The sequence below is a fragment of the Mesoplodon bidens genome (genome assembly GCF_964165515.1).
Source record: "Mesoplodon bidens genome assembly, chromosome: 14".
NCBI lineage: Eukaryota > Metazoa > Chordata > Mammalia > Artiodactyla > Ziphiidae > Mesoplodon > Mesoplodon bidens.
In genome coordinates this window covers 52,607,565-52,620,138 of record NC_138170.1, presented here as the reverse complement: position 1 = coordinate 52,620,138, position 12,574 = coordinate 52,607,565, and the positions used below count along the sequence as shown (strand labels likewise).

The window sequence follows — 12,574 nt, the reverse complement described above, 5'->3', positions numbered from 1 at the left end:
TGGAGGCTGTTCTCGCAGGGCTCGTGCGGGGACCGGTGCGTTCCTGGAATCCTGTAGTGTGTTTTCTCGTGAGTGTGAGAGAGAAAGATGCGTACTCGCGGCTAACTTCAGGTCAGTTTGTTCGTAAAAGGCCGTCGTCAGCCCGTCGGTCTGTCTCTCCTGTGCATTCGCACAGAGTGAGGCCACCTCTCCCCACCCTCCATACAGCCTCCCAGGCCCAGCCAAAGGGCCAAGGCCTGGGGGCCCTGAGGCCTGGAAAGGTGAGGCCCTTGATATGCGTTCCCGGTGTTCTGATCGTAAAGTCCACGCTCCCCAGGTGCCCACTCAGGGTCAACTAGAAAACCTACGTGGGAAAGGGGGACTCGGAGAGCTATCCCCACACCCAGTGCAAGGTGAAGTCCCAACCTCGGCGCGCTGGACCTACAGACCTGGCGTCTCACTGCCGACCCAGCCGGTCACCCGGATTGGTGGCGGCGGCGGGGGGGAGGGAAGGATCGTGGAGTTGTGCTGGTACAGGTTGGAGGTGGGGATGAAAAGAGGGGAGAAAAGAAACTAGACTGGGTGGCGATGGGACGTGGGGTGGGGACGTGGGGTGGGGATGGAGTTGGGGCAGCTTTTGATAGCGCCGGCTTTTCACCCTGCTTTGGGGAGGTGCGTCGGGCTGCACCGTTACCCCCCCCACACACACACACCGGAAAATAAAGCTAATGATGTAGTAATTTAGGAGGGGGTAAGGGGCTGGGCGAGAGGAGGGAGGAAGGATGGGGAACGCGCGCCCCGAGAGCGAAGTCAAACAGCTGTGGAGGCGCTGCCCGCGGCTCAGGCTTCCCAACAGGTTAGCTAGACAGGGATCCACCCGGCATTTCGCAGGAAAGGGTGGGGGTTGGGGGGAGACTGAGCGAGAGGGAGAGAGAGCCTCGCAAGAGGACAGAGGGAGGGAGAGAGCGAGAGGAGCCAGAGCGCGCGCCGCGCGGTTTAAAAGGAGACACACTTCCTAATGAATATTTATCCGCCGCTGCTTCCTGCTCCCGGCTTCCCTTACCTTTCCGCAGGTAAGACCCTCCCTGAGCCCCAGCTTGGGGGCCCTCCCAGCTCCCCCACTCAGTGTTGGGGCAACGTTGTCAGGGCGGAAGGGTTCTTGGCAGCCGGGGAGGGAGTGTAGGAGGGCGACTCCCTCCCGGCTGCGCTTGGGCGCGGGGGATGGAGACCCCGCACTGCCAAGGCTGCGTGCGTGGGCTACCTGTATGGAGTCGGTGTGAATGCTGTGTAAGGGTGTGAGTGTGAGAGGGAGAGGATGTCAGCCCGGGGGCGCGAGCGCCTGTTTCCCGCGCGCTCTGGGGACATTTTCCGACTTTTCACTCGGACGCCCTGGATTTCTTGCCTTTGCCTTTCTCTGCTTCCCCCTCCTCCCTCCTCCGCCCTCGCCACCTCTCCCACCCTATCCCCCAACCGCGGCCGCTGAGACGCTCTTCTGCGGGCTACTGTACAGCTGGCGCCGGTCCCCCCCCCGCCGGGCCGGATCCCGGCCTCTCATAAAAGAGGGTATATATAGTTGGGTTTCTGTCACAAACCCCCATACAGAGGTCGCGCGGCCACGGTCCCCTTCCTGCCCGCTACGCTCTTGAGCCGCTGCGGCGCGTTCCCCCACCAGCACACACACCTCGGGGTACCAGGGCCCACAATGGACTTAAGGGTGATCGGACGCCGGGGGCACTGGGTGGAGTAGTCCTGGGCTGCAGCTGGGAGCCGGAGGACCCTCAGGGAGAGCGCCCCGCTCATCCCCTCCCCCACTTTCTCCTCCCGCCTTCGCCCGCGGGAGGAGCACAGGGAATTCGGGGCAGCCAGGGGGGAAACTGGGAGGGGGGGGGAACTGGGAGGGGCTGATGATATAACCAGAATTCTTAAATGGACTTACTTGGCCACCTGTTGAGAATCCATTTGGGGTCGGCCGGCTCCGGAGCTGCGCGTGGTGGACACACAAAACCAAACGGAAAAAGAAAATTCTTTCTTTGGCCATTGCCGGCGCGGCCCGTCAGGCTCTCAGCTCTGAGCTACGGTCGGGCGGATCCAGAGCCGAAAGCAACTTTGCCAGGTCCCCAGCCACCTCAATGCCTCCCTCGTCCCACGCCTCCTCGGCTCCGAGGCCGGGGGCTCGGAGCGCCCGGACTCGGCGCTCAGGGCCCAGCACCGGCAGTTCTGCTTAAGCCGGGACAGGCTTTCTAAGCCCTGCTCAGAAGTCAAGAGCAGCAGCGCCGCCGCCTCTGCTTGGCCTTTCAAGACACGGTCGCTCCTTATTCTTGTGCCTCGGCCTCTCTGGTCGCCCCCGGACAAAGCCCCCGGAGCCGGCGGCTCCCTTCCCGCTAAATCCCCTTCGGGGTCAATGCGCTACCAGCACCGGGCCGCGCGCTTCTCCTGCCAGCCGTGTGGCTCTTAAAGAGCGCACCCCCCCACCTTCGCCCTGCGCTCTCCCCCGACCCCCGCCTCCCCGCCCCTCTTCTCTGGATCTAGCCCCCCACGCCGACGCCTCAGGTCCCTCCTGCCCCGACCGAAGCCCGCGGACTCCTAGCCCCCTCCTCTCGCCTCCTCCCCTGAGCAGTTGGTGGGCCTCGCCTTGGGGCCACAGAGCTGAGTTATACCCTCTGCCTCAGGACCACTTTCTGTCCAACAGCGTCCACTCCTCTCTTCCCCCCTCCTATCTTTGCCCTTTGCATGGATCAAGGCCCAGGGCACTACCTTGCCCAGGTCAGAGATGATTGCTAAAAATAGTCAGTTTGGGCTTGAATTAGGAGGTGGTAGGATGGATAAGGGGCGGGGCATGCCAGTTGAGCTGGGGGAGAGAAAGAGAAGAGGAGTAGACCAGATGGACTCAGAAAGCTCTGCTATCCCAGGGCCTACCTGGCCTTTTGGCAGAGGATGAGGGCTGGATGGTGCCACTCATTCCTAGAGGGGGCCACCCTGGAATGGGGTCCAGAGGTTACCAACCTGGCCAGCCCATGTGTGTCTAAGGGATCGTCCCATGGGGGGGGGCGCCTCCAGAAGGCCCAGAGTGTCAATCTGAGAGCAAACTGCTTCCCAAGCTCAGTGTATTAATACTCCCAAAAGTAACCTTTAAAAGCCCAAGAGCTGGGTGAGCAAGGAAGGACCTTGAGTGACAACTGTCCAGGGAAAAGGGCATGGGGGGAGGGGGCAGCGAGAGGAAAAAGTCGACGCTTTCAGAGGACTGAAGCACAACTGTTAACAAGGTTCCTGACATCTGCTGGTCAACAATGTCACCTGCCCCACCAAAAAAAAGGGAAAGTAAGATGGTGATTTGGTGCCCCTTCCTTACAGAGCCCTCCCTCTCTTTCTCTCCTTCAGGCCTGTTTTAGTCTCAGTCTCACCCTAGCAGCCAATTGGTCTTGTACAGGGTGGCCCCTTGCCTAGAGCACTTTCTTCAGGCCTCCTGAAGGCCAGATGTGTGGTCAAAGAGAAACCAGAGAGGGCATGGCTGGAAGTGTGGGCAGGGACAGGGTGGGCTGTGGTACTTTGCCTTCCCTAGTGCCAACTGTCATAACATTTGACTGTGCTTGAGGTCTGTGGATGGTGGGAGCAATGATGGTGTGCCCGCTCCTTCTTAAATCCAAGCCCTAGCACACCAGTTCTGGCTGTCATAGAGGATCTCTGCAAAGAAGTAGGTGCCTCCTGAGCAGTGGAGACCAGAGGAAGTTGGAGCGGGAAGGAGATGGAGAGCTGACTCTCCCCTGGGCATCTCTCCTCTGCCGCCCCAACATTAGTCCAGATGCAGTTCTTTAAGGAACTGGGGTAACTAATTGATCTGAAATTGGCCCTCTTGGGAAACTTTGGCAGTGCAGTCCCTGCGCTACAATCTGAGGCCACAAACCGTCCCCTAGCCCATATGGCTCACATCCCACCCCAAGTCTCCCACCTCTTCTCTTGGGGCTGGGTCACCACAGCCAGCTAGGCCCGGTTTGTGCCCACTCTCCTGGTCGGTGGCCCAAGACTGGAGCCAAACTTCTCTTGTTTGAGGACGTGGGGGGCGGAGGGGCCTTCGGCGGGCGTTGGGGCTCATTAGGCAGAGCGGGGTGCCGAGAGGTGCGCGCCGCCGGCCCGGAGGCCGCCTTTGAGCGGTCGGGGCGGCTTCATTAAGCGGCGCTAACAAGGCATACAAATGCCGGGCCCAGCAGCTTTCTTGCAATGCCGGGGCCTTAGCAGGGCGCCAGGCTAATGAGGGTCACTCAAAGGGGCTGATCAAATATTCAAATTTCCCCGCACGCCGGGAACTTTTATGTACGGAGAAAGTTGAGGCAACTGAGCTGTGTTTACTGTCCGTGTCGACAATTGCTCGGAGCGCGGGTCCCCGGAGGCTAAGGGGGGGGGCGCGGGAGGGGAGCAGTTGTTGTTGTTGTTGTTGTTTTTCATTCAAAGGAAAGTAATCGGGGTCCTTGAAGGACTTCGCGGCCTCCCCGCCTGCGTACTGCTCTCCCCTGCGCCCTCCTCTGCTGCCCGCGCCAAGAGCCTCAGTTTGTAGCTTTCAGGGAGGCCAGACCGCGGGCCACCCGGCCAGCTCCCGCCTCCCGATGTCTTGGGGGCCAGAAGGGCGTTGCCCCCCAGGACAAACTGGCCTATGGAGCTGAGCAAGGCCGAGTGGGTGCAGCTGCCCCAGCCCTCGGGTCTTCCTCTCTAGGAGGCTTCCAGACCCCTTGGCTTTGCCGGTAACCGAAACTAGGAGAGAGTGGGACTCTCTTGGCACCTCTTCTGGTGGAGTTGAGACTGCCTGGGTTGGGGCTGACAGTTGTAAATAAATGCCCGGTAGGTCCTGGTAAGAGAAGGACATCTTCCAGCCCAAACGCCCTTTCTCCCCCCATCACCTGTACTGCTGTCCTTCCCATCTCCTGGGCCAGGATTAAAGCAGGGACGATGGTGACAATTTTGTGACCTCGGCCTGTACGGGTGCCAAATCCCCGGAGTCTGAGCGGCCAGAGGGCGGAGGAGACCTAGAGGCTCCGCGGGCTGACCTGTCCATCCGGATCTCCCTTCTCAGAGAGACCGGGGTGCAGGAGCCCCATGCGCACCACCTCCTCCAGGCGTCCCCCAGGCCCACCTCCCACCCCTGGCTCTGCCCAATGCTTGGGGTCCCCAGAGCAGCAGGGCAGGCGGCCTGGGCCCCAGAACCTTAGGTCCTTCAGCTCCTAACACCCTCCCCAACGCCCAGAGTCTGGGAATTTGGGAGGGGAAGCTTTGGTGCTCCACACACACCCCCAGGCCCCCGCCAGCACCCTTAGACCGACATCCTGCGGAGCCTGCGCTCCCAGCTCGGCCGGGAGCCAGTCCAGCCATCCGCGCCGAGGACTGGCCGCCCCGCCTCCCTCCCCAGCTCTCTGGACTCTCAACTTACGTGCTCCGGCCGGCGGGCGTGGTGCTTCGGGCCGGAGCGGAGAGGCGCTGGCAGCTGCGGGGCCGCGGGGTGGCTCGGTGGGCGGCGCGGAGCTCGGCTCTGAGGGGAGGCTCTGACAGCCGGGGGCTGCGCGCCCGCCCCGCCGCGCCCGGCCCTGGCCCGGCGCACAAAGCTGCGCGCCTGGCTGCCTCCCTCCGCCCGACTTTGCACCCCCAAGCCGCTGGAGGGGTGCGGCGGGTCGGCAGGCTCCCCGGCTGAGGCTGGGGGCAGGGGTGCCGCCGGGCTGAGCCTCAGAACCACTTGGTTCAATTCTTCTTCAGTGGCGACGGTTTTCGATTTCAGCGCTTTCGGCTGAGCCCGCGGCACCTGCCCAGCCTCCCTCTGGGGCTGGTCGGGCGGCGGCCGGGAGAGGCCGGGTCGCCCCAACCCGGAGGCGGGGGTTGCGGGCACTGGGAGGGGACTGGCTGGGTTCACCCGCCCGCCCGGCGCCTTGGGTCCTCGGCTCCAGGGGATGCAGTTTCGGGGTCACGAGCTGTTTTCAAAAAGTTGAACACAATATTCGGAAACCCACCCGTAGGAATTCTCCCCCCACACGCGGCACAATACCCACTCCCCTCCCCTTTTTCATTCCTTCCTCCCCCGCTTCCTCCTCCTGCCCCTTCCCCCTCCCACCCCTCAGCCTATAATCCTTCCCCTACAAGAGAAAGGGATCGGGAAGAAAAGATGAAGTGTCTGTTTTTGTGTCCCAACCTTAGGGCTCTTTCTGGGCCCACAGTGAACGACCGCCTAGAGCTTCGCAGCTTAGCAGAAAAGGACTCACGGCTGGGAGGAAGATACACGGAGGGGAGAGATACCCGGAGCCCTACGAAGTGGGGCTTGGCGGGTCTTCCCTGTGGGCGAATATTTTCCTGCCGCAGTCAGCGGGTTTAGGACCAGCGACCCTGGCTGACTGGGGCTGAGTGGCTGGTGTCGGGCCCCCTCGCCCAGCCCACAGCCTCCCTGCCGCAGTGGAGCCTCCAAAGCAGCTTGCATTTCTCACCCCGGAGGCCTGGTGCTCGGGGAGTCAAGGCCTAACCAGGGCCAGAACTAGGGGTTTAGGGGCTGGGACACTTGCAGCCCCTGTCGCGTTAGGTTTCCTATTTCAATTCTCTCACAGTCTCTCTTTCTCTCCTCCCTCTTTGAGATCTCCAAAGTGGTGTGGACTCAGCGCCTCACCCCCAGATCTCCATCGGAATGTAGAAAAGATCTTTTTTTTTTTCAAAAAAGTTTTGAATTCCTCAATGATTTTTCTTCTGGAAAGGCAGCTTAGGATAATTATTTCAGCTTTATTGAGGGCAGATTAGTTGAAGTCTGGACGCGGCGTTTCAATACACGTTGTACACGGGCCGACAATGTGGGCATTGTTGGCTACTGTGTGTGAACTCATTCAAAATATACACTTTTTAACACCAAACCGAGTCCTGTCTAAATATACACAGTGCTCAGGGGAAAGACGTCTCTGACCCCGACAAATCTGCGTAAATCACACTTCCATAGTTACTGAAGCCTCACAAAGGGAGGCCCGGCTCAAGATGATGATTACATGTTCTTAAAAGCAACATACCTTAGAATAAATACCCATGCCTGGCTTGGAGGCTGCAGTGGCCAGAGGGAGGGAGGGCCCTCCCCATGCTATGGGCCTTTTGGGGTTTGTTTTAGGCTTGTGATGTTACTTTCCTTAAAGGAATTAGACAGTTTTATAATTTTCTTTCTTTTTAGTATGAGCAAACAAGCAATTTTCAGGCCTATCCATTTCTTTGGGGCAGCCTCCAAAGTTTGAGTGGCCTTCTGGGGCTGGTAGGCAGACCCAGAGCCCCTTGGGGGTTGTGGGGTAGGTGGCATCTTGGGAGGGGGGCAGAGGGCTTCCAGGCATCTCAACCCAACTTCCTCCACAGCTCCTAGGGAGGCAGCTGAAATCTGGGGGGGAAACAAAGAGGCGGGTTGCTTTTTAAGATGGAAAGTGTACTGTTATTTCTACTGCTATTTAAAAATATAAGCCAATAGGGGAAATCAAGGCTCCATGACTGGGAGCAGGGTTAAAGAGAAGCCAGATCCAATGCAGAGGAAGTTGGGGTAAACGTGGCCGAGGACTGCAGACCAGGGAGGCCAGAGCGGTTTCCAGCACCCTAGGTCCTGGGCTCCAGCTCCCAGGCGCCGGATGCCCCCCAAAATCCGAGATCCTGGGGCGCAGCAGCCCGCCGGACCAGGGTCGGCGCGCGGTGGGCCCCATGATCTCATCTCTCCTTTCTTCCTCGCCACTATTAGTGCTCACATAGGCAGAAAGAGGCGGCCCGACGTGCACACCATGTGCAAACCCTGCTGGCTCCACTGTCCCTCGGCCTCTCCTTGGGGGCTGGCCCTCGGCGTGGGGGAGCCTCTCACCTCCCAACAAAATCCCCCCTTTAATCGCTCATCCCATTCAACAACTCTATGCCCATGGCTATTAAATTTTCTGGATCAACTTCTTTGGGGAAGAGGGGAAAAGAGGGAGCTCAGAGACAGTAAGAAAAGGAGAGAGAGAGAGAGAGGAAGAGAAGGGGGAAAGTGGTGAGATTAAGAGTTGCAAAGATTAAAAAAAAATTCTCTTTCCCCCCTTCTCCCTCTTTCCCTGCTCTCCCCCTCCCCCCCACTCTGGCTAAGTGGTAAAACCGTCCTTACGTTCTCGGTATTGATTGGCAGGGCTGACAGTGATTGGCAGCGGTTGCCGTGGCAACGCCACAACGACACGCCGCAGACCAATAGAAAAGCGAAACAAAATGTTTCAATGCTGCACTCACTGTGGATTTAGGGGAGATATTATGAGGCTGTTGTCATTAGGGCGATTGCTGTGGAATCGCTGAATCTTGACTCGGCGGTGGTTGGCTCTCGCTCGCTCTCTCTCCCTCTCCCTCTCTGTCTCGGGTTCTCTCTCTGCGCGCGCGCACCGGGCCGCTCTCCTTCCTCCCTCTCTATGTGGCTGCGCGGGTGTGTGTGTGTGTGGATGTGTGTGGGGTGTGGGTGTCCCTTACGCCCTTCCTCCTCCCCCTCCTCCTCCTCCTGCTCCCCCCTCCTTTCCTTCTCCTCCTCCCCCTTCTCCTCTCCCTCCTCCTGGTCCTCATCGCCCCTCTCCTCCTCTTCCTCCCCTCTCTCTTCCTCTCCCTGAATTTTCTCCTCTCCTCTCAGGTCAGTCCATGGTATTCCGCTCCCCCCTAGACCTCTATTCCTCCCACTTCTTGTTGCCAAACTTCGCCGATTCTCATCACCGCTCCCTACTTCTGGCGAGTAGCGGCGCCGGGAACGGTGCGGGAGGCGGCGGCGCGGGAGGCGGCGGCGGCGGGAACTGTGCGGGAGGCGGCGGTGCTGGCGGAGCAGGCGGCGGCGGCAGCGGCGGCGGCTCCAGGGCCCCCCCGGAAGAGTTGTCCATGTTCCAGCTGCCCACCCTCAACTTCTCGCCGGAGCAGGTGGCCAGCGTCTGCGAGACGCTGGAGGAGACGGGCGACATCGAGCGGCTGGGCCGCTTCCTCTGGTCGCTGCCCGTGGCCCCCGGGGCGTGCGAGGCCATCAACAAGCACGAGTCGATCCTGCGCGCGCGCGCCGTGGTCGCCTTCCACACGGGCAACTTCCGCGACCTCTACCACATCCTGGAGAACCACAAGTTCACCAAGGAGTCTCACGGCAAGCTGCAGGCCATGTGGCTCGAGGCGCACTACCAGGAGGCCGAGAAGCTGCGCGGCCGCCCGCTTGGCCCGGTGGACAAGTACCGCGTGCGCAAGAAGTTCCCGCTGCCGCGCACCATCTGGGACGGCGAGCAGAAGACGCATTGCTTCAAGGAGCGGACTCGGAGCCTGCTGAGGGAGTGGTACCTGCAGGACCCCTACCCCAACCCCAGCAAGAAACGCGAACTGGCGCAGGCCACCGGCCTCACTCCCACACAAGTAGGAAACTGGTTTAAGAACCGGAGGCAGCGCGACCGCGCCGCAGCGGCCAAGAACAGGTCAGTGGCGGGGCCCGCGGCCTGGCTACACTCTCCGGGGCCGGGGAGGGGGAGAGCGGTTGAAAAGAGGGTGAGCGGACAGGAGGCGGGAGGCCAGCGGCTGCCTAGCAAGCGAGAAGCCGAGACCTCCTGGTCAGTTGGAGAAAGTTTCCGCTTGCCCAGGAGCGTGGAAGAGGAGCGGGCGTGGGTGTATTGATTGCTTTGCCCTAAAGGGGCTCTCGTCAGGGTGGAGAGAGTGTGTGTGAGGTCCTGAGTGCCCATAACCCCTGGGTCGTGTCCCTGGGAGCCTTAGCCCTGCGCTGCACCCGCGGCAGCCTCCTCAGCCTGGGATCCAGCTCCGGGCTTCTCTGGAGCCTACAAACAGGGAAGAAAGGAAAGCGCTCCTTGCCACCTGGTTCTTATTTCCACGCATTGCAAAAACCCAGGGAGGAATCCACGAACGTCTGGGAGAGGAAACGGAACCTGGGTCCCTGGCATGAAGGGGAAAGGCCGGTGGCCACCGTGCCGCAGGCCTGTACCCAAAGCCTTGAACGTTGCCTGACCAGGAGCCGGGGAGCCAGGCTGGGAGTGGAGAGGCGTGTGTGTGTGTGTGTGTGTGTGTGTGTGTGTGTGTGTGTGTGTGTGTGTGTGTGTGTGTGTGTGTGTGTGTGTGTGTGTGTGTGTGTGTGTGTGTGTGTGTGTGTGTGTGTGTGTGTGTGTGTGTGTGTGTGTGTGTGTGTGTGTGTGTGTGTGTGTGTGTGTGTGTGTGTGTGTCGCTGCTAGCCCTCCTGCCGAAGCCAAGGAGCATCCCCTTGGTCCACTAAATTGGGAAATAGGAGGAGAAGCTGCCTTGCTGCCCGGCAAGTTGCCCACAAACTCACAAAGTTGCACTGGGCTTGACCTGTCAGCAGAGCTGGGCCTGGGGGAAGTAGGGAGAAAAATAAGAAGAGGGGGAAAGAGGAAAGGAGGAAGTGGGGTGAAAGCCCTGATGGAAGGCCTGTGTCCCAACCCTGCCAGGGTAGGCACTGGGCCTGATGCGCTGCAGGGAGCAGGGCTGCAGTTGCCGACAGCTGCCGGGGCTGGGGACTGGTGTGAGCTCCTGGAGGGAGGGAGGGAGTGTGTTCCGTTTTAGGTGTCCCAGGCCTAAGCCTTTGGCCCTCTCACCCTTGCCTTTGCAGCCAACTTTTCGCCCGATGGGGGCAGCGCCCAGGGCGAGGGGAAGGCCTCCTCGTGGGGAGAACTCAGAGACACTAGGTTTACGTAGCAGCTGCCTGGCCCGGGGAAGGGGCAGCCGGAGACGGCTCTGCTCTCCACTCCTGCCTTCTGTCTCCCGCTTTCCCTCTCCCTCCTCTTTCCCCACTATTTTGCTCCCAGCTTCCTCATTTTCTCTTCCCCCGATCCTGCGCTCAGCTCAAGGATCCAGAGAGCAAAGCCAGCCGGTCCTACCAGGAAGAGGCGGCGGGCGAGCAACCCGCAGCTCTTGATTTGGGGGAGCTGAGGCAGGAGGCATTGAGGGGACCCGTCCACTCCAGAGGCAGCCGGCTGAGTCGGAAGAGTCCCCGGGGCTGGGGAAGAAGAAACACTCAGCCTCTCCCCGACTTCTGCCCCTTCGGGGCTCGGCGTCCTTCGCAGTGTGCGCCCGGGGCCTCCCCTCCTCTGGCGGCCGGCCTCGGGTTCTACCTCTCCCTCCGAGGCCCGCCCCGATTTGGGAAGCCTTGGGAGGCTCCAGAGAATGCCGGGGAGGGGAAGACGGGAGGCCAGACCGCGCTAGGGAGGCTGCAGCGCTCAGGGAGCCGACAGATGCCCGGAGGAGGGGTGTACGCGCAGAGAGCGAAGTCGGGGGCGGCGGCGAAGGGCGCGGGGTTCGGGAGGCAGAGGGGCACGGGCGGCTGCGGAGCACCGGCGGCGGCATGCCCGGCTTCCCGGCGGCGCGGGCTCAGGGAGGCGGCTTGGCGGAACCGAGTGTTGGGGCTGCCGTGTCAGGGCGGGCGCCGCTCTCTGTCTCCCGCAGGCTCCAGCACCAGGCCATAGGACCGAGCGGCATGCGCTCTCTGGCCGAGCCCGGATGCCCCACGCACGGCTCGGCAGAGTCGCCGTCAACGGCGGCCAGTCCCACCACCAGCGTGTCCAGCCTGACGGAGCGCGCGGACACCGGCACCTCCATCCTCTCGGTAACCTCCAGCGACTCGGAATGTGATGTATGATACCCAAGGCCGCCCTCCTCGCCCTCCTCCCCCTCCTCCTTCCCCTCCTCCTCCTCGACCTCCTCCTCTTCCTCCTCTTCCTCCTCCATCCCTAGAGCAAACCGAAATCAGGATACACAATCATACACACACCCAAGTACACACACACTTCCACTCCAGCCAAAAATATATAAAAACCAAGAAAAATAACAAACGCAAACCATCAACAATTCCCAACCACCATCTACCACCACGGCCACCCCAAAGGACCGCGACGTCAACAGACAGTCACAAACGCTGATGCTGCGGGCAGAAAACATAAAAGAGGTGACAATTGTATACTTTCTAGGACAAGCACGGCTTCTCCTTTTGGTTCCCACGGACCCGGCACCCCACCTGCATGACGATTTATTTGTATCTGGGAAAATACTCTCTCTAGTTTAAAACGATTTAAAAAGAGTCGACTATACAAAAACCGACTGCCACCACGACGACAAGACGACAAAAGCAAAACAGACAAAAAGAAAAAAAAAAAACCTCCATCTCCGTTCGGAATTTGTTTAAAAAAAAGAGAACTCCTCGAGAGGGAAATAGCAAATGTTTCTCGCCTTTTGTTGCGCTCTTTTTTCCTCTCTCGCTCTCTTTCCTTCTCTGTTTTTAAGTCCAAGTATTGGTCAAACAAGATGCAATCTTCTGTTTTTTGTTCAGCAGACAATCATTTTCTTGTTAAGCACCTTTTTCTCTCCACTCTGTCACTGCCTGTGTGGGTACTGGTTATAAATGTGGAAAAAGAATAGTTATGACTGTAACAGATTTTTATTTTTATTTCAAAATTTTATATGAATTATGTATATCTTAATGATCGGTCATTTTCCCAGTTTGTAATATATGTGTAGAAATTGCCTGTATATGATATTGCTTTTTCTCCTCTCCCTTTCTCTTTCTTTTCTCTCCCACCCTCTTCTCCCTTCCCGCTCACCTGTCTCTTTCCTTTTTGGGGTTCCC

The 12,574-nt window shown here is 59.7% G+C and overlaps 1 protein-coding gene across 2 annotated transcripts; it reads left to right on the top strand.

Annotated features, from left to right (window-relative positions):
• Nucleotides 1-8,596: 8,596 nt before the first annotated feature.
• Nucleotides 8,597-12,348, top strand: SIX3 (SIX homeobox 3; the record flags this gene model as incomplete). Of its 2 annotated transcripts, none has more annotated exons than XM_081253997.1 (3): nt 8,597-9,407; nt 11,398-11,557; nt 11,919-12,348. In XM_081253997.1, the coding sequence occupies exons 1-3, from the start codon at nt 8,605-8,607 to the stop codon at nt 12,006-12,008; spliced, it is 1,053 nt and encodes a 350-aa protein (XP_081110123.1). In that variant the 5' UTR covers nt 8,597-8,604. The 2 variants fall into 2 exon arrangements, with proteins under 2 accessions (XP_081110123.1, XP_081110122.1); XM_081253996.1 differs by lacking the exon at nt 11,919-12,348 and having other exon boundaries at nt 8,599-8,695; nt 8,786-9,407; nt 11,398-11,590.
• Nucleotides 12,349-12,574: the final 226 nt, after the last annotated feature.